Source organism: Magallana gigas, chromosome 4 (genome assembly GCF_963853765.1).
Source record: "Magallana gigas chromosome 4, xbMagGiga1.1, whole genome shotgun sequence".
Lineage (NCBI taxonomy): Eukaryota > Metazoa > Mollusca > Bivalvia > Ostreida > Ostreidae > Magallana > Magallana gigas.
In genome coordinates, this window is record NC_088856.1 from 26,655,538 (window position 1) to 26,676,672 (window position 21,135).

The following is a 21,135-nucleotide window of genomic DNA, read 5'->3' on the forward strand; positions in this document are numbered from 1 at the left end:
AAAAGCTTAAATTTGTATGGAAGCATTCTCAAGTAGTGTAGATTCAAACTTGTTTAATTTATGATTCCCTGGAGGCAGAGGTGGGCCACAATCGGGGGTGGAATTTTTGATAGAGATATATTGAGAACATTTTTTAAAAATCTTCTCAAAAACCATTTGGCCAGAAAATTTCAAACTGGTGTCGAAGTATTCTCAATAAGTGGTGTAGATTCAAGTTTGAATCGACATGATCCCCGGGGATAGCGTTGGGCCCCAATCGGGGGTTGAATTTTTGAAAAAAATTCTCAAAACACATTTTGTCGGAAAATCTGAAACTGACGTAGAATTATCTTCAGGTTGTGTGGATTTAAGTTTGTTTGAAAGCTGATTTTATTATGGGTGAGCGATGTGGCCCATGGGCCTCTTGTTATATTTTCAACCGACAGAAAAAAACTCGCATTCTGATTTCTTATAGAAAACTTTAACATTTAACACCGGTTGGGAATTGTATAGTAAATATATTGATATAAGAATAAACTAAACTAAATTCCTTGGAATTAACTTTTATTTCAAAATTTAAAAAAAAAAACCCACTGAAACACTTATCAATAAATGATTTCTTTGGTGATTAATGCGGGTATGAAGGTAGCGAATCGCAGAAAAAAGACAACCCGCTACGTTAATTTTTTCGGAAAAGATCGCTACCTTCGAATTCGTAGCCCGCAGGGATCATCAATGAAAGCATTTTGTTGTTTACGAGTATCCTAATTTTACATTTTTCTCAACAAATTATTTAATTGATCGTGAAAAGTAAATAATTTATTGTTGATGTACATTCGATAAAATAAATAGCCTTTGAAGTCGTCTTATATGGGAATTCGAGTCTGCCACCATCTTGATTATTTCGTGCATTCCGTAATATTTCTTAGGTTGATGGAGGTTTCGACCGATCGATAAACTATTCAGAACTATGTAGATTTTAGCCCTGTCAGTTGCTATGGAGCTATGAATCACGACATAATAGGTTTTCGAGAAAATACTCGGTCGATTTAATTATAAAGTAAAGATAAAAAGTTCTTGAAATTGGAATTTATTATTTCCCTTCCTTCATGATGCCAAAATTAAAACAGTTTGTTAAATTTTTTTTTATTATTTTGCCTCTTATTTGGAAAAAAAAAACCTAAACAGACAAGCACATACGACCGAATTTTACTACAGAAGAATTAAACTTTATTTTAAAATTGTAAATTTTTGTAAATAAGAAGGGGAACGGGATGCAGACATATCCAAAATCTTGACAGCAAAACAAAACAACAATAAACCAATTTTCCAGTTTTGCCTTCAAAATCCTAATCCGGGTGGGTGGGTGGGGGGGGGGGAATACGTACTAATAGAAAATTGTAATTTAATGTTAATTTTGTTAATTTCACTTCATATTTTTATATGCTCCCTAAAAATTAGGGGCGGGGGACCAACTTCTTCAAACTTCAATTTTCTATTTGTAAATTTACGAAAAATTTTGCTGCGAGAAAAAGTTGGGGGAGGGTAGGGGTACGGGCAAGCCCCCCCCCCCCTACCCCACTAGCCTACGTGCCTGAATTTTCTTCCTAAATAGATCCTACAGAGTATGCATGTCTTGACAACAAATGATCAATAGAATAGATATTTTGACAAGATTATTTATGTGTGTACGTGTGTCGATCGGTGCACGGAAGGTCACAGTGTAGCTACCGTATTGACCAGTTAGAACATTTATTTACGACTCCTCTAATCTATTTGATAGCAAAACAAATGCAATCGATTGACATGTACCACACATGGACGGGCAGTACACGTCACTTCAGTCTGTGACACTTCCGTTACAAAGTAAAGCACGTGTTCTTTTGTACTTGCACTTCACAAGAACAATAAACACCAAAAAAAAAATGATATTTTTTTTGCATTTGCGTTCTTGCACTACAGAAAAGTCACTCACACAGAATCTGCGATAGTCAACATCAATATTCTGCAATATTCAATATCAACCATATCTGAAAACTTCTGAAGTTTTCATTTGACAAGCAGCTTGTGATATATGCCCAAGAGCACATTACCATTATACCGGTATACTCAATAATTAAGAACCTTATCAAGTACTGATTACCACAACCATACACTTTAAACTTTTCCGTGCAAAGTTTGAACGCAAGAATGGATACATATCGAACACGACTTACCTACAAAACATTAAGCCCCGCCCCTTACTCGTATTGGCGTTTTCATAAAAGAAAATAATTTTATTCTTAATTAGTAATTCACCGAGTTCAACCGCTATAATTCTTCTTATACGGCATTTCTTACGAATCTGTCGAGGAGTACCGAGTGTCTTCGAATGAACAAGATTTTTAACTTGATGGGCAGAGAATCTTAAATATGGTTTTCTATCATTAAACTAGAAGAAAACTAGAAAAAACAGCGTGCATGGTTTATCTTTATAAAGATCTCTTGTTTTCCATATTATTTAAAACTGTATATTAAAGCCTTACAAGGCAACTTCATGGTTGTGTATGCCCAAAATCTCAAATACGACTTGGGTCAGAATTAAAGTCTAAAACTGCTTCATGGTCATATGCCTCAGATGCTTGATGCATGGTCCTAGAACACAGAAGATCTAGATCTCAAGTCTAAGACTGTTTTATGGCTCAAGACCCAAACCTGTTCGTGACATTTTTAGGCGGTATGGGACACTTCCATGTTGATACGTACTATTTATCGAAATAAACAATAAAATCAAGTGTAAATTCATAAATAGTTTCTTTCATTAATTTATCACCTAATACACATCGTAGCGGAATGGGTTGGATGGTTCCCTACGAATCTGTAAGTCATGAGTTCGAATCCCGATGGGAATTTTGAAATTTTAATCTAAGGCTTTCTAAAAAATTTAAAAAACTTTTTTTTTGTTTAAATATTGTAAGATTTTAAAAATTCTAAACTGGTGAAAAGTATTTCAATTTTAATGTACTTTAATTAGTTCACCTTAATATCGACGGATTTCCCATACAACATTAAGTCTAATAGTACTTCATGGTCCTAATGTCTGGGTTTAAACGGCAATTTTTAAATGACACCGGATACGCGTTTCATTAATAAAGAAATGAAATTTGAATTTAAAGTCCTTTTCCAGGTTCTATGATCAAAGTGATAAAAAATGTATAAGAAGCCACTGAAATTTTTCAGGCTTTATCAACTGTCTGTTACATGTATATATATAACCCAGGACTCACGGATGTAACCCAGTTAACTCATGACGTCATAAATCCAATAATCCTCATTTTGAATTACATTTAATTATAGTCCCATTGATATATAATGAATTATCAATATAAATTGGGGACAATGCTCTCAATTTACTTAACCATATATGAATGAGGGATACATTTATATGACACATAAAAAATGGCTCATTTACACTAGAAATTTAAATGACTGCAACAAAACTTAAATTGCCACTATGAATTAATTGGGACATTGAATTTTGTTCAATCGCATTAAAAATCTTTAAAGTCTCACTCTTCTGAAATAATTTAAGTTTAGTCAGACCTTTTAAAGTACTGCACACATTTTATTTAATCTGAACATACCCATGTAGATCCTAGTGTCAGAATATCGGTCCGGGTTTTTAAAAGTGACGCAATGCCGTGGGGTGTCCCTTGAGTTTCTCTATGATATACCCCGTCAAGTGTGTTTTTAGAACTTTAAAATATGGGTACACTTCTCGAATGGAATTTTATACTTTGGATATTACCGCTAATATTATGTAAGTATATCTGTATAAAAATATGTCGTTAGAAACTATATTTATGTATGATGATTTGTGAATTTAATTTTATATTGTGAAGTCGTTACGTTTATAGATATTCACAAGTATTTCAACTGCGTAGTAACACATTGTGATTTAGTGCATGGATATCGATCGATTGGCCTTTTTCTTTTATAAACCTGAAACCTTCTGTCGTTCTCGACGTTTCACCTTAAGGTATTAGGCCCCCCACTATCTTAATTTATCTTTCCTTTCAAAGGTATCGACAAACTTGCTTGAAATTTAATGCTCTTACTTTTTTTTACACGAGTGGTAAATGAAATCTTGCATACACGTGTGTGCATGTTGCTTTGTTACAAAATATATTAATGATCACTTGTATCTTAAGAGAAAAAAATATATATTTATTTTGAGATTTTGAGTCATGGCTTTAATTTGAAATCCCCTTCCTTGAGTACCCTAATAAATTTTTTTTCGTTAAAATCTTGAAAGATATTTTTTGGTGCCTGTGAATTAAAAAAGTTTCTATATATGTTACCTAGCCCAGTAAATAGATGCAGAACAGTAGCAACTTAACATTTTGCACGGATCTACCCTCCCCCACCCTTTGTACACATACTGCTTTAAAGGGAACTTAAAATCTATATCGCCTGGTGTCTTACTTTAAATTCAGCACTGTAATGTGTACTGTGTTTGGATTAGGGAACTATTCAAACAGCTCAAAGTCTTATATGGTTATTAACGATCAACGTTTGTTAATAATTATGTATTCATGTATATTTAAGCATTATATTAGACATATAGAAAAATTTGTAACAATTAAATATGGAACGCCCCAACTGCCTCATGTAGGTAAACTTCATAATATGATGATGCTTCAACATTACATGATGGTACTTCAACATTACGTACTGATATTTCAACATTACATGATGGTACTTTAACATTACGTGCTGATACTTCAACATTACATGATGGTACTTTAACATTACATGCTGATACTTCAACATTACGTGATGGTACTTTAACATTACGTGATGGTACTTTAACATTACGTGCTGATACTTTAACATTGCATGCTGATACTTTAACATTACATGATGTTACTTTAACATTACGTGCTGATAGTTCAACATTACATGCTGATACTTCATTATATGAAGATACTTCACTACGCGGTGGTTCTAAAAATAGGGAAGTTTTAACATTGGGCTGTTTCTCTGTTTCAGAGATTGGACTAAGGTCCACTGAGACTAGTTTGGATCATGTCAAAAAGCTGGAACTACAAATAATAAAAAACAGGATTCTGCTTGAAAATATGTTATTGAAAAACTGTAGATACTCAAATTATGAAAACCACTGGCAAACAATTTGTGAAAAATTATAATAAGTTTTATGACATATGTGATTGCTTAAACTATTCTCTCTTTTTTTTTATTATATTGACTTGTGAACAAATATTTTGATACATGTATCCCCTTTTCTATTGTATTTTTTTTTATCTTCTATATCTCCCTTTTTCTCTTTTCATTTACTGCTATTTTTTTTTATCTATATATTTTTTTTGCAAGAAAACACGTTTTCACACTACAGGGATAATCTATTTCCTTTAAATTAATAAGATATTACAATATGTATAATCTTGAAATGCATGAAATATGTCTGAAATATGTGTGTATGTGGATTTATGTGTAAACAAAAATAAAAGAAATAAAAAGCTGGAACTGAAGAAGTACACAATACACTACAGCTCATGAGAGAGGATCTCTACTGAATAAAAATATTGTCGAAACATACGATTTGTTTTGGTGCAATGTATTTAGGCAAACGACAACCACACATGCAACTTATAAGATCATGCAAAGGATAAAGCATTGCATTGCTGTTGAATCTGATTTTAGCAGTAACTGTACTGTTGAACAAATCAGTGCTTTCATTGCCCAATCTTTCACGTGTATCTCCAGGAAGAACCCATTAATCCCCATAAGTCCAATCTACATGTAACATGAATGACAGAAGTATTTGTTTAGGTGCTTTTTTTAAAAAAAATTAGCTGTTCGCTCTGACTAAGCGCCAAAAGATTGGGTCTGAATGCACATTTTTAGACCAAAATTCCCTGGAGGACTTTTGGTACCCCCTGATTTTTATGCGCTGAGCCCCAATGAACTCACAATGCAGCCATTCTTTAAAATTTAAAATGACCCATTTAAAAGACAACACTTAATCAAATAGTAGCATTTGTTGAGTATCTCGATCTTAACAAGTTTTAGTGGACCTTAGTCCAATCTGATCAATCTCTGAAACAGAGAAACAGCCCAGTGTTAAAAACTTTACAGGCATCCACGTGTTCTGAGTTTTAGCATATTTCGTTCCCTAGGCGACGCTTCCCTAACCCTAATTTTAGAACTACCGCATAGTGAAGTACCATCATATAATAAAGTATCAGCATGTAATGTTAAAGTACCATCATGTAATGTTAAAGTATCAGCATGTAATGTTGAAGTATCAGCATGTAATGTTAAAGTACCATCATGTAATGTTAAAGTATCAGCATGTAATGTTGAAGTATCAGCACGTAATGTTTAAGTACCATCATGTAATGTTAAAGTATCAGCATGTAATGTTGAAGTATCAGCATGTAATGTTAAAGTACCATCATGTAATGTTAAAGTATCAGCATGTAATGTTGAAGTATCAGCACGTAATGTTAAAGTACCATCATGTAATGTTAAAGTATCAGCATGTAATGTTGAAGTATCATCATATTATGGAGATTATCTACATAAGGCAGTTGAGGCGTTCCATAATTAAAGATGTGTACGATGTCTTGAGATGTCTAATTTTTTATTTCAAACCCTACCCTCTCCCCACCCCGATACCTCAGACACAATTTTTTCCAGCTGATTATATAACAAGATGAGGAAACAGACACTTTCTGGCAATCTGTCTCTCTTCTCTCTCTCTCTGTCTCTCTCTCTCTCTGTCTCTCTCTCTCTCTCTCTCAGTTTACGATGGTAATGACAGTTTATTTTAGAGTTTAGGCCATCTTTACGTCTGTCTGTCTGTCTGTCTCTCTCTCTCTCTCTCTCTCTCTCTCTCTCTCTCTCCCTCTCTCTCTCTCTCTCTCTCTCTCTCTCTCTCTCTTTCTCTCTCTCTCTTCCAATATTTTATCTTTGACACTGAACCGCTTTAATTGTTTTTACAGTTGAGGACTGTTTGGCCAGGAGAAACAATGGCGGCTTTTACTCTTCCAATAGATACACGGACGAGAGGTAGTGGAATTTTCAGAAAATATATTATAATACATATGAAATTGTCTCATATCCAGGGAATGTATTTTTTCTCCCTTTTTGTACGATTTAGTGAACTAAATTAATATAGATACCGAAAAACACGCGGGCTGAATACGCATGCCATAAAAGCTAGTGTGGTGTTAAATAACTTCTAATATTTGAAATACAATAATTAAAATTATTATCTATGCGGTTGTTTATAATTATGATGCCAGCACATGCATTCACATGTTTATAATTATAGTTAGTTAATAATCGGGATTGATATCGCCTTAAGTCTCAGATTAAGAAAGCAATTTAAATTTCGTTAATAGACAAAAAGTGCATTGTATTTAACGAAACCAAATTATAAGTCCATGTGGATATTTAAAGCAATATATCGAGCTTATGTACTTTTTGAATGATTTTTTTATCCTTCCTTTTCAATCAATTTTAATATTAATTTTGTACATTTTTAAATCAAAGTTTAATAAGTATATTCATTTTTTTAAAAAGAATAAATCTTTTAGTATTCTTGTAGAGGTTAATAAATATAACTTTTATCGAAAGAACGCGGCTTTGAATTTTTTACTCAAAAAAGAAAGGGGTTGGGGGTGGTATTTTGTTTTATTGCTTTTTTTTTTAGGGGGGTGATTTGTTTTTTGTTTGTTATTAAAAATTAACTTGAATTCTTGTTGTCTTGAACGTTGACACAAGTAGTAAAGGTAGTTCGTTCATTATATATTTCGACATATCTGGTCGGTGTGGTTATACGTATATAAACCAGATACAATGTAGTTTTAAAGACGAAACTAGAATTTCTCAGTACATACTCAAGTTCCATTGACAATAACATAGTTACCGGTTATGTATTCTAGGTAACCCATGACATTAAGGGTGATACCTCTGCATTGTTAAATTAAGAGGACCCGATGATCATGGCAATTTGTAGACTGTATTGATCTCCTTTATAAAGAGAGCTCTATATAAAAATATAGAAAAATACCCCAATTAAAAGACTATTTCATAGATTTCTTATTGACTAAATATTACTTTATATCTTTACCAAATTATATCTTTTAATCTTAGGTAGAACTGATTCGTTGACCAGCCCCCTTTATTTAAAGTATGCAACATGACTACATGACTATTGTACGTTTTATTTGATAAACTGTAAACGAAATTATTTACGTGGATAGTTAACTACGTGTTTTCTATGGCCAAACAATACGCATGGGTATTAAATACATGTGTGTGAATGTGTGATTTACCAAACCAAATTTTTTTTTTATCACACCAAAGTTTTGATTTTTTTTTTCCCTTATGTCGGGGTATCTTACGCGGTTTGAAGCTTACCGCGTAATTATATATATTAGTGTGAATTGCGTAACTAAGAACTTTGAATTGCTTAAATAAGAACTTTTACACTAACAATAATATAGTATATCAGGATCGACACTATATCTACAGAATATACAATCAATAGGTAAAAGAACATTGTGCAACTGCTTGTAAAGCTGATGATAAATCAGTCATAACAGATGCTAGAAATTAAAAGAGAGCTGTGTAATGTATATATAGTCTAATATGCATGTATTAAGGCAGTGCGCAGAAAGAATAAATTACAGCTCTACAATTCTTCAGTTCCTGGTGAAGCGAGTGTTTAAAAAAATATTCGAAATGAAATAAATCAAGAAATAAAATTTACCAAAATTAGTGGAATATGAATTTGTGAGTACATTTGTATATACGGAGTAGTCACCAAATTTCAGAATTTTTGTTAATATTCAGTGTACATGTATTTTATTCCACGTCTTTACTTATAGCATTCGATGATTCATTTTTGACGTCGTCGTGTCAATAACTGCCGTCAGGTGAGCAGACAAATTGAATAACGCGCGTTAGCGCGTTATGATAATTTGTCTGCTCACCTGACGGCAGTTATTGACACGACGACGTCAAAAATAAATCATTTAATACTTATATTTAAATTCCCTTACTGGAGAAATCAATTGTTTACTTAAATAAATCGATATAAAGTGCAGATCATGGAGGGAGTGAATAAGTAACAGCAAGAACAGCTGCTTTGTAAAACCGGTTTAAACTGGTTTTCATATAGACTGTTGAGATGAGATCGACGAGCATGCAAATATAATCCATGATAAATAACTCTTGAAATGTTGCTTTTAACAATAAAGTCAACTTTTTGTTGAATAATTATAAAACATGGTGTTTTGACAACATTCATGAAATACATTTTTTAACCGATAACATAGAAATCACTGTTTGAGAACTACCTATGTAAATTACTCGTAAATTCATACGCAGTGAATAGGTGTTGCATTTAGAGGCATTTAAACATCACGGAATTTAATGGAAAAACACGGTAGAATATTATAATATTTATAAGAAGAGAGTTCTTATATAAATAGCTAAATAGATTGTAAAGGGCCCCCACCCTCACCACCACCGCCGACAAGAATTAATTACATATCACAAATTAAATAGCTTCTCTTAGGTAGCTGCTAAAGTTACCGTTCTGCAGCTACTCAAAGGTCACTATATATTTGATCACATTGACATTATGATAAATGATGAATTATTGTCCTTTCAGTTCCGACAGCTGGGTTGCCGGTGCGATTGTGGGTGGGGTGTTCGGCTTCATTGTCTTAATCACAATAATCTACATATGTTGCCAAGCCGGAAATTGCTGCTGTAAAAGTCCCAAGCCTTATCACCGCCACAGAGCCATCAATCCTATTTGTAAGTATATCAGGCAGTCAGTAATCAATGTATGCATGTATTGTGTTTTAATCTCCTCCTCTTTGATGAAAAAGAGGACCAACTGTTGTCTGTTGGTCGGTTTAATTGTCGCTTTGCATGATAAGTATCTTAAGATCCCATCCATTGATACACTGGTGTACCTAACGAGGAGTAGATCACCTTTGAGATCACGAAGTCAGATAACAGGCTAGGAATCATCTTAAGTCTGATATGGCTAGCAGACTAAAAGTGCTGTCCAATTAATATCTATATCTTGAGAACAGTTAAAGCAATATCAGCTGTATTTTTTAGAATTTTATTTTGCCGCAAAAACCTGCTAGTATGATAAGTCTGCATATAACTTAAACTTTTATGATAAATAAGGTTTGAAAAAAATCATTACTTTTTGTCAAAGGAAATGTTTCTCTTCTAAGTAATATGAAGCAAACCAATTTTTGTACAGGACGACAATAATTCAATTTTGCTCCAAATAATGCTTCTTAACGGCTTTTTCCACAAAAACATGGCTAACAGAAATTTAAAAACCGTGCTACCATAAGGTTTGCCCAAAAGTCCGCCCTACATACCCAGAGCAGACCCGAGCAGACACAGAAAGCGGACCCATTGTTGGCTGGGGTCTGATTTCTGTTAGGTTGTGTCTGGTCTGAATTGTATAAGATTCCTAACGTTTTGAGGGTCAAAGGTGAAGGATTCTTGATAATAAAGATATATATGTTATGATTAAATATATTATAAATATAACATCTGTTATTTATCAGTAACTTATTATTACCTAGAAGTTGAACAGTTGGCCTTGTTGCATGGGCCATCAGAATATTTACAGATTTGCAGCCAGTTTTATGTTGTTATTTAATGTTTGCTTTTGATTTAGTGGCTGCTAAATTCCAGAAATTTTATGAATATATTCTATTTTCAATCAGCCCATATTTATACCGCCGGGAATGTTCAGTCAAGACCTGTAAGTGAGATATCCAGGACAGGGATACAAATTCAAACAGTGAGTTATCATTCTCTATACATCAATATTCGGCAATTAATCCTAAAAAGCTGAAAAAATGGTGTATGCAGGACAATATTATTAATGATTTACAAATAAACGTGTACATGTATATACAGTACGAATAAAGTTGCAGAGTTTTGCAAGTATATACTATTATACAGTAATATACTGTGGAATCCTTTAGAATCATTTTAAGAAGACCTTGGACTTTCAGTAGGATGTAAAACTATCTTTTCGTACGTCAAAACAAGTTAAAGTTGACCCTGGTTTCAAGTGAAATATACACAGATTGCGTAGTCTTAGCTCAAAAGCCAGAAAATTCTTGTTGATTTCAAAGAACCATGGCTGAATGGGCTGCAGTAAAATAGACAGGCCTGCGTCACATTGCAGTTCTACCAACTACCGAAAGTCCAACCTCCTGTTAAAATGGGTCTAAAATTCGCGGGTGTCAGTTTTCGCGTAGTGGCAATTTTTAGAGATTTGCTTGACGTATGACTGTATGTTTAAATTTTTCATGTCTTTGTTCGGGATAAGACTATGACTCGATTTTATAACGTTTAGTCCAATACAGCTCAATATTGCCAATTTCAATATTGAATGGACAGGTACAATTGCTGAAAATTATATGAACAAAGTAATAAAGAATCATTCTTTGAATAGTATGAGGTGATCAAATACATGTACGGTCGGGAGTGATCGAATTTATCGAGCTTTATTGGAATGATCACCCAGAACGTTTTTGATCACTTCAAAATACTAATAAAAAGAATGACTCCTTATTCCTTAAGTAATGAAGTTTATTTCATAATTCGTTGGGAATGTTACTGACGATACTCACCAAATCCACGAAAATTTAGCCCCTACGAATATTGATAACTCCACCATTACGTTAACTTTATCATTTCAGGGGGATCTGAGGAGCAATTACTCACCCATGGGAAACGCCCCGGTGGACACCCCGTGTCCCCCATACGAACCACCCCCTACCATCCCGGGGTATCGACCCCAGATTAATGTGGTGTCGGACATCATGGAGGGTCGCGTCATGTCACCGCCCCCACCCTACATCGAGTCACGTGACATCAATCAAGATGTGTTAACGGAACTTTGAAACCGTGTGCCAAAATCTTTACATTTTATCATGGTGCTGATTTTCATTATTTATTTACATGACAACTGCGTCCCTCCTTCCAAAATTCAAATTAAGGCTTTAATTAAGCTTTTATTTTAATACAATGCCTGACATGAATATTTGTTATTATAAATATATAATTATGCAGAATTGTTATTTAATTTTTGTATTTTTTTATATTACTCTCTTCCCAAATTCATTTTTTTAAACCAATAGAAGCTGAAAGCTTTTAATTGTTACACTTTATTTGTATATTTGCTATTATTTATATACTGCATGAGGTGTTATTTAACTTTTGTACTATTTTTATTTTTTATGTTTCCGATACCCTAAGACGTGGCTTGAAAATATTTTTTTTCTACTTTTGAGTTTCAATTTCTTGATGTACATGTACATGTCCTGTGCTTCTACGTGTAATATTTATATGACATGCAGACACATAGCATCAGGGGGTGCCAGGAGCGTAGGTAGGCTGGCCCCCCACTTATTCTCGCAGCGAACATTTTATCTTAAATTTACATATAAAAAATTGAATTATCATGTAGTTGCCCCTCCCCACACGTTTTTTGAATTAAGGAAATTAAGAGTGAAATTAAAGTTATAGGTATACTACCCCCCCCCCCTTCCCCCACGGGTTGGATTTTCAAGATTTTGGGGGAAGTTTTTTTTCTTTTTTGGCTCGTCAAGATTTTTTGGATGAGTCCCCCCCCCCCCCCCCCCAAAAAAAAAGAAAATAAAGAAAAGAAAAGATGCTACGTGCCTGTGTGGCTCGTCATATTCTGTGTTATTTTCAGACAGGGCGTCTTAATCGGAAATCATTTTTTAAAGGAGTAGACTGTTTAGTCGAATTTTTGATTTTTTGATCGCAAAGCATAGTACTGTTTAGGGAACTTCACTGATTTACCTGATGTGATAGGTATTCAGTTAAGTGTTATCAGTACATGTATAGTACTTTGATTTCACCGATATATGTGGGGATAAATTTTTGTGAATTTTATAAGTGAAAATCACAGTTTCAAGGATACATTTTATAATTCGTGGCACCAAAGTACTATCAATTTAATGTGTTATTATATATTGAAATGAAATCAACTGTACGTCTATTTATATGGACCAGCACAACAGCGAAATCAACGAAATATTAGTGTTCAACGAATATATTGATGCAACTACATGCAGTATTTCCATTGCATTACTTTACTTTCCTAACTGCTGTAAGTTAACAGGACATCGGGGTGTCACTTCATTACATGAACTTGGTTTGAAAACAGATGACTTCAACCCTATTATTGATAAATGGTTTCATTTGTTATGCATTGCATGAGGATATGATATACAATGTATATCGCCATGCATACATGTATCTGTTATATTTTTACATACACTTCACATTATCTAATATTTATTTCATTTTGAAAATGAAGTAATAAAACATGTGAAATTGAAACGATTTCATTTTGTGTGTGTGGTTTTTTTTTCTTCAAGAATCTTATACCTTATTCTTTACACGTGTTTGTGTGTGCTGCAAATACGGTATCATTTACAAGAACTAACACCTCAGTTCATTGAGATACAAATAATGCAAAAAAAAAAAATTAATGAAAAGTAACATGCATAATAATTGTATTTTCTAATATTCGAGAAAACATTGTTGTTTCAACATTAGTTAACAAATTGTTGCAATTTCCATCAATTCAAAAATGAATAATGACGCAATAATAACGTCACTACAGTCCAATCCAATCGGGTAAAAAGAAGTCTTTGAAGTCTTTACTGAATTGCTTTCTCAGGCCAGTTCCTTGTTTTGCAGGCCACATAAAGTAGGTTACATTGCCCCCAGATAACCACCCACCCCACCAACCAAAAGTCCCCACTGTTGTGATCACGTGATCACAACCAGCTAACAACGCCATGTCCTTATGTGCACCATGCTTTGGATCACTGTAAAAAACATTGGTAAGGTTTCGTAGATGTTCCTGGACCCAACGTATCTCTAGAGAACAGACGATGTAAATGATATTTGAAATGTTCTGGAACTTTGCAATTGCTTTGTGCAGGTACTCCGGTGTAGCTACCTGATAACCATATGACGCAACACTCCTCATCATGTCCCCTCGTCTAACGTGAACTCCAACAAATGTGACGTCATCACGGCGAGTATAATTATGTTCACGTGATATTTTTTCTAGTGTCCGATTGGCCCATTCTCGTATGCTTGTCCTAAAAGTCAATTGCTTCCGCAAGTTTGCCTTCACGTTTTCGAAATATTTCCAAGACTGCAAATACGTAATTAATGTGTATCCTTTGGTGAGGTCCAAGTTCAGCAGACTAGGGTCATAACCACAGCATTGCTTCTCTCTGCGGTAAAACGTGGAATCACATTTTCGAACATCCGATAATATTTGTAAAGTAGAATCATTGAAAAGATTAAATACACTCAACAATTTATCATTTTTCGGGATGATGTAAGGTATATTTTTCATTTTGGCAATTCCATATATAGATGCAAAGACGAATAATCTGTTACCCACATTACCCTTCACGGGGCCACAGAGGAACCCGGAATGAGTGGAAGGCGTCCGAGATGCATTGTTTACACGTGTATTATTGGTAGGCTTATATTTAGGTGATGGTGGATCGAATTTTATGTGTGGCGTTTTCAATACGGGTAGCTGGTCATGGAACTCGGGAGTTTGTACAAGGAGGTATCCAAGAAAAAAGAAAAATCCGGCTATGATTGCAACTGAAATAAAAAGTTATGAATAACAATATAGTTAACAAAATAGTTTGTATAATCTTAATTTATCAAAACGATCAGTTATACTATACTATTAACTAGTTCTAATCTAAGATATTCAAAAGACAAAATAGTTTTACCTATCTGAAATCTTCTTCCATTTTTGTCTGTTCGTTCCATTAAATACACAAATGTAGATCTCTCTCAGTTCTTTGAACTCTAAGGTGTGACCCCGAAAGTGTTTATTTTTAGACCACCCTTTTCTTCTCTCTTTCAGTGTCAAATTTTAAATCACGTTGATAAAATATACATAGAATTTCACAACGATATAACCTGGATTTTATCGTTGTTGGGAAGATAAAATTGGTGGTAGGGCATTTTCTTCTTTTGAGTGTATAAACATTGAATATTTTGTAAACCTCTATGATTCATAGACTCAACAAAGAGATTGAAAGCCGATACATGTTATTAGTTATCTGTGTATAGTTTACAATGATGAAGTAGTACGTGTCTTTTCTATCATATTACTGAGTGAAACAAAATTAATTTAAAAAAAAGAACACGTTTCGTACATGTTTTGCTTTCAAAAGAGAAAAGGTGGGGTGTTAGAAATACTAAAACATAAAGCTTAAATAATTGCAGCGCCGAATGCAGATTAAGTAATCGTTACAGTGTAACGTGTACATATGTATATTAAATTTACGTAGTCAGCACCAGTTATACATTCATTCATACTATATGCATGTATATCATTAATGCATAACACAGTCGATCATGCATACTGCAAGTAATCATGCAGCGTCATTAATTTTCTCTATTTTTGAATTTCATGATTTTATTAAATTGAAATTTCATTTTTTTAAAATATACTTAACATATAAATTCGGATACATTTATCAGTATCCAACCCATTTCGGATAAAAGAAATCCATAAAATCTTCGCTAAAGCCTTTCCTTAGTACCGTTCCGTCTCTTGCAGGCCACTTATAGTAAGTAACGAGACCCCCAGAAAACCACGCTCCCCACCAACCGAACGTGCCCACCGTGGTTATCACGTGATCACAGGACGCTATGAGCGCAAGGTCGTTTTCTGGGTAAGCATTGGGGGTGTTGAAATAAACTCGCTCAGCAATTTTGGGCATATTGGCCTTAATCCAAGTCAAATCTGTGGAACAAACCACATAGATAACAGTTAGAAAATTGTTGAAATGGTCCACTGCCTTGTAGAGGTATTCAGGGGTCGCCACTTCGTGACCGTACGTGTTCTTCATTGTCATGTCACCTCGTCGTATATGCATGGCAACCAAGACTACGTCACGACGGGATGTGACGTTGAATTTTTTGAGAACTTCTGCTATCACATTTTCTGCAGAGGCAATGCTCTTTGGCTTGAAAACCAATTGTTTTTTAAGTTGTTCTTTTGCATTTTCAAAGTATTTCCATGACTGCAGGTAGGTAATGACTCGATAAGTCTCCCCAGGCCGGGGGTTAAAGTTCAATACCCGGCTGTCAAAGCCACAACACAAACTTTCTCTTCTATAAATTGTGACATTACAAATGGCTTCCACTTCGTCTGTAATGAGTAGATTTGAGTCGTTGTGCGTAAGAAATATTTGGTTGATCACGTCTTCAGTATGGATGACGTATTTCATTCCTTTAAGATACGCGATGCCGTATAAAGATGCAAACTGAAAAAGTCGATTTCCTATCCTACCAATATTGTAGCCGCATAAGTATATTGGTTTTCTTAAAGCTTGAGATTTTGTATTCCTTTCTGCATTTCTGTTATTCTCATTAATTGAGTCGTCGATGGAAACCAATATACGTGACGGGAATTCCTCACTGACGTCATTTGATCGATGATGACGAAACAAAACCGCTAGACCAATCAAAAGAGACAGAAGGACAAATAAACCTGAAACAGAGAGATTGTTCATAAATATATGAAGAATATATCGAAAATATATTGCAGAGAATAAAATGTTTGTAAATACAGAAAGAACACGTCTTAGTTTGAATCAGAATTTGATGATTTGACCCGCTGTATTCAATTTTGTATGTTGTATTGTTCATAGATCCCAACAAAGCCGAATTGTCAACGTTGCAATATGTCACAGATGATGAAAGAATCATTTTGGAAAACAATAATGTAAAATCTGAAAACATCTGTGAAGGATTACTTTGGTTTACGTACATGTATTTCAATCAGATTATATCTATTCTTGTTTTCGATCAACATCTTGACAATAAGAAAATCCGACAACGTCATTTATTTTACTTTATCTTTCTGAACACAGTCATACCTCGGAAAAAGATAATCGATAATTTTGTCTGGCACAGAAACTATGTACCAAAGATTGACAAAGGGTACCAACAAATATAACATAAACATAATTTAAAATTTTAGTAAAGTTGAATAAAGTTGAATTTCATAAAGTTGAAATACCTTGAAGTTTACGGGTCCGGAAAATGGCAGACATGAGTAAAAATGGAAGAACTAAAAGGAGCCTCTTGGCTTCAATTCATTGGCGGATCAAGGTATATTCACACATGCACTCTGTTGGCGATCGTGTATTATCTTGACAGGCAAAGCGTAATGAGGTTTTTCAGGGTATCAAATAGAACTCGGTATCAGCTAAGGTCAGAGTAATTCAGGTGCTTTTAATCCGGGTTCAGTACGTTTGTTCCATCATTGAAAGTAGGGTATGTTAAGTAGTTCGAGTAGAACAATTCTGGTCCTTTTGTCAGACGGAAAGTCGTGCAAGAGTCTGACGTTGACATAGTCAGCACAATGAGCGCTCGATATATATAATTATACATATGAAACGAAGCGTACATACATCTTTGTATGTTAATAACAAGAAAAGAATTAAAAGAGAAGAAGAAGGTCGATTGAAGTAAAGATTTTTAAAGAAAGAACATAATTATGCAACGGCTTGAATGAGTATTCTAAGAAAAAACAATAAAGCGGATGTTACTTCATATAAAAAAAAACAAAATGTTTCATTGACTTATGAAATAAAAGAAGATAATTATAGATCAATTGTTCGAGTTGATACATTGTTCGACAACGAATAACAACATCGTCATTTTTTTGTTTTGTTTTTTTTTTTGGGGGGGGGGGGGGTAAAATTCATTATAATGATCAAGATCAATCAAGGTTCTTAAAAATACAACTCATTTTGATTGTGAATTTTGTGTGAGTAAAATTTACGGTAACAAAAATTTACCTCATTAGTTACTATTTAAAAAGATCATGTGTTTACCCAGTTAAACGGTCGTACAATACATAGAACTGTCACAATACAACTTTAACCTATTGGAAAAAGTTGTATATATCGTAACCTTTCACAATATTTTTCTTCTGGACGATCTAAGCTGTCATGGATTCAAACAAATTGGACCAAACCTCTGTTTTTCATTAAATGAGATTTTGTTAGGTCACCTCCATTCATTGACGCAGCCAGACATTTTTCTCAGTAATGAGGTCTTGACCCCCCCCCCCCCCCCCCCCCCTTTTCAAGATATGCGCATTCACATACATCTTGGCTATTTATTAGCTTACGACTTATTTTAGATTAGATTTAGGTTTTCTTTATTATAATCAGACGTTATTTCATAAAGTTTGTATTATGATATTCATTATATGTAACAAAGTTGTTTTACCTTTTATTCTGCACACAGTTGGTGATAAAACCTCTTATTGCTTGGCCGTGTGTATATACTAACTTTATGATTTTCTATTCCTTTCTGAGAAAGGTTTAAAGGAGTTACAATAAGAAACGCAGTGTGTTGCGTATAGGAAAAATTGAAATATTTCTTTCAATAAAAAATGAAGAAAATATTTCTTCTTTACACAGGTTGAGACCACTATATTTTGTGACGTCGGCATAAATTTGCATACTAAATTAACCATCTGTTTACTTTTATCGACAAACCAATCAGGTGAATGAGTTGCAAGGCATTGTGGGCTACTACAAGTTTCAGTGTATACAAAGCGTATTGAAACTATATATCAAATTGAATAGTCCTTTGGAAACTCATTTTGAATGATTTTTCAGAATTTATGAAATGAATATGGGCAATTATGTCTGAACCTAAATTTCTATGTTCTTATTTAAAAGATATTGCATATTAGGACTTACATTAACCTATATAAATACCCCATTGTCAATGTTCAAAAGAGAGGTACGTCCTATTGAATTAGAAGCAGTGAGTATCGTTTTTTCACGTGATACCCCATATTTGGCACTGCACGAAAAGTCGCGTTTAATTTCACCTTAAATGCAATTTAACCGTTACGATTATTTAAAATTTAAGTATGTAGTATTACATATTGTGTGTCCGAAAACGTTTAAAAATAATTAGCATTTAATATGAGTTTACTGGATTCCGTAAAAGAACAAATTTAATAATGTCGGAAAAATTGTAAACTTACTCATACGTACAGATTTAAGTGTTCCGTAAACTAACATTATACCTCTTGTATATAAAACATATAATTTTCATTAAACATGCTAAAAAAATTAAGTTTAATGGATATATTAAATTTGTTTGGTTAATAAAATTTAATGTTGAATTTTAATTCATTATTTGTTCTCGTTTAATTTACATTTTACATTATAAACTGTCAAAAATTAAATTATATACGGATATCTTAAACTTCCTAAAACATTCAAATAAACGCTTTTATCAACTTACATTATACCTCTTGTTTATGCGACGATAATGTTTTGATTAAACCTGCCAATATAAACTGGAATTGTATATATTTTACGTCATTATTATTTTCGTTTAATTAAATAATTAAACCACCGCATACATCTTTATATAACTTCAAACATCCAGTTGTTTTCTTTGAAATTGTTTTTGCTATCATTTTTGAAAATTAAAATCACACACAAGTCCACTTAAGATTCGATTTTATTGCATGTTAAAGTCTCAATGATACATGTATTCTTACAGAGCAAAACATTTGAAAGTTTTAAGCATAAAAGTCACAATTTAGAAAATTACAATACGTACGTCATGATCAGATACATATGGAATGGATGCCATTACAATTTCTGATATAGTTCTTAAAAAATACTTAGGTGAAATGTCCAAATTTGGAATTATGAAATGCACATTTGACTTAAGCAAATGCAGGCTAATACACATTAAATGGAAATAATGGAATCTATATGGACTAGTAGGAAAAAAACACACAACTGAAACAGACCCATAAAAATTGCTGCATGGTCTGCAAATAACAAATTCTAGCTTAACTTGCGTATTTTCATATACAACATAAATTACAACACAAAGTCAGTTTTTCTATATAATGCATGTAGATAAAGAAAAGCAATTGTTGAAAGTTGACAATACTGAAGTAATCAATTTTTTTTTACTTATTTACTGGTCACTAAAATACATACACACGCACACACAAATTCTCTTTCCTAGTACATGTATTTTGAAAATAGCATGTATTCATAGAAACATACATACTACATACATACTCTATAGTTCATAACTGCAAATAGATAAGAGTTTCCATGAAAACCACTTCAGAGAAGATATATATTAACAATCATATTATATGTAATAGCATTGAAAAAACCCTATATATTTATATACCGGTATATGATGCATACAAATACCAAATTATCCTAAATTGAATGAACAAATTGTTCAATAATAGGATGTACATGTGCATCTCTAATTTTAAACACTTCATGTGATTTTAAAAATAATTCCTTAGGTTTTACATTATAATATTGAAAATTTATTATACAGAAAAGAAAAATACATATTCTAATGACCAGACTATTCAGTTAACATTTTGGAACGTATATAAAGTAATTTTAATTTACACAAACTTCCAATGCAAACAATAATTGATTATCAAAATTTGGCAAAATGGTAAATTTAAATCATGGAAATTCAATAAAATTCTTCTAGTCTATCCTAATAAGGTCTGGAATAAGATCAAGCATATGCATGTACAAAATTTAAAAAAGTTATGACACTATAAAAATTCAACTCAATCTTACTTATCATAAAAAGAAAACAGTTTCCCCAATATTTTACTCAGAAATGTCTTATCAAGTATTGTTTATTTCTTGCATCTGTAAGAAACTGACAGGGAAGCCTCACTCGCCCACAAGCAAGAGCAAAAGGATCGGTCAGAGACACCACCTTTCTCTTACTTGGGTATCAAGATCTGCAACTTACTGCCAGCAAAGCCCTTTCAAAATACTCTTTCATTGTCTCCTGCTTAAAATTCACTTTCAATAAAAATTCTTCTAGTCTATCCTATTAAGGTCTGAAATAAGACCTGGCATATGCATGTACAGAATGTAAAATATAGTTATGACACTATAAATATTCAACTCAATCTTACTTATCATAAAAAGAAAACAGTTCCCCATTATTTTACACAGAAAT

At 33.3% G+C, this 21,135-nt stretch overlaps 3 protein-coding genes across 3 annotated transcripts; 1 reads left to right on the forward strand and 2 right to left on the reverse strand.

Annotated features, from left to right (window-relative positions):
* The first annotated feature begins 3,576 nt into the window (after positions 1-3,576).
* Positions 3,577-12,016, forward strand: LOC105324938 (uncharacterized). Its single transcript, XM_020065786.3, has 5 exons — positions 3,577-3,778; positions 6,987-7,053; positions 9,668-9,816; positions 10,758-10,834; positions 11,745-12,016. The coding sequence occupies exons 1-5, from the start codon at positions 3,724-3,726 to the stop codon at positions 11,946-11,948; spliced, it is 552 nt and encodes a 183-aa protein (XP_019921345.2). The 5' UTR covers positions 3,577-3,723; the 3' UTR covers positions 11,949-12,016.
* Positions 12,017-13,572: 1,556 nt separating this feature from the next.
* LOC105324937 (galactoside alpha-(1,2)-fucosyltransferase 2) lies at positions 13,573-15,228 on the reverse strand. Its single transcript, XM_011424201.4, has 2 exons — positions 14,847-15,228; positions 13,573-14,712 (listed from the first exon to the last, which is right to left on the reverse strand). The coding sequence occupies exons 1-2, from the start codon at positions 14,884-14,886 to the stop codon at positions 13,697-13,699; spliced, it is 1,056 nt and encodes a 351-aa protein (XP_011422503.3). The 5' UTR covers positions 14,887-15,228; the 3' UTR covers positions 13,573-13,696.
* Positions 15,229-15,466: 238 nt separating this feature from the next.
* On the reverse strand, positions 15,467-17,451 carry LOC105324936 (galactoside alpha-(1,2)-fucosyltransferase 2). The gene is made up of 2 exons (XM_011424199.4): positions 17,153-17,451; positions 15,467-16,621 (listed from the first exon to the last, which is right to left on the reverse strand). Exons 1-2 carry the CDS (start codon positions 17,184-17,186, stop codon positions 15,603-15,605), a joined length of 1,053 nt encoding a protein of 350 aa, XP_011422501.2. The 5' UTR covers positions 17,187-17,451; the 3' UTR covers positions 15,467-15,602.
* Between the last annotated feature and the right edge of the window lie 3,684 nt (positions 17,452-21,135).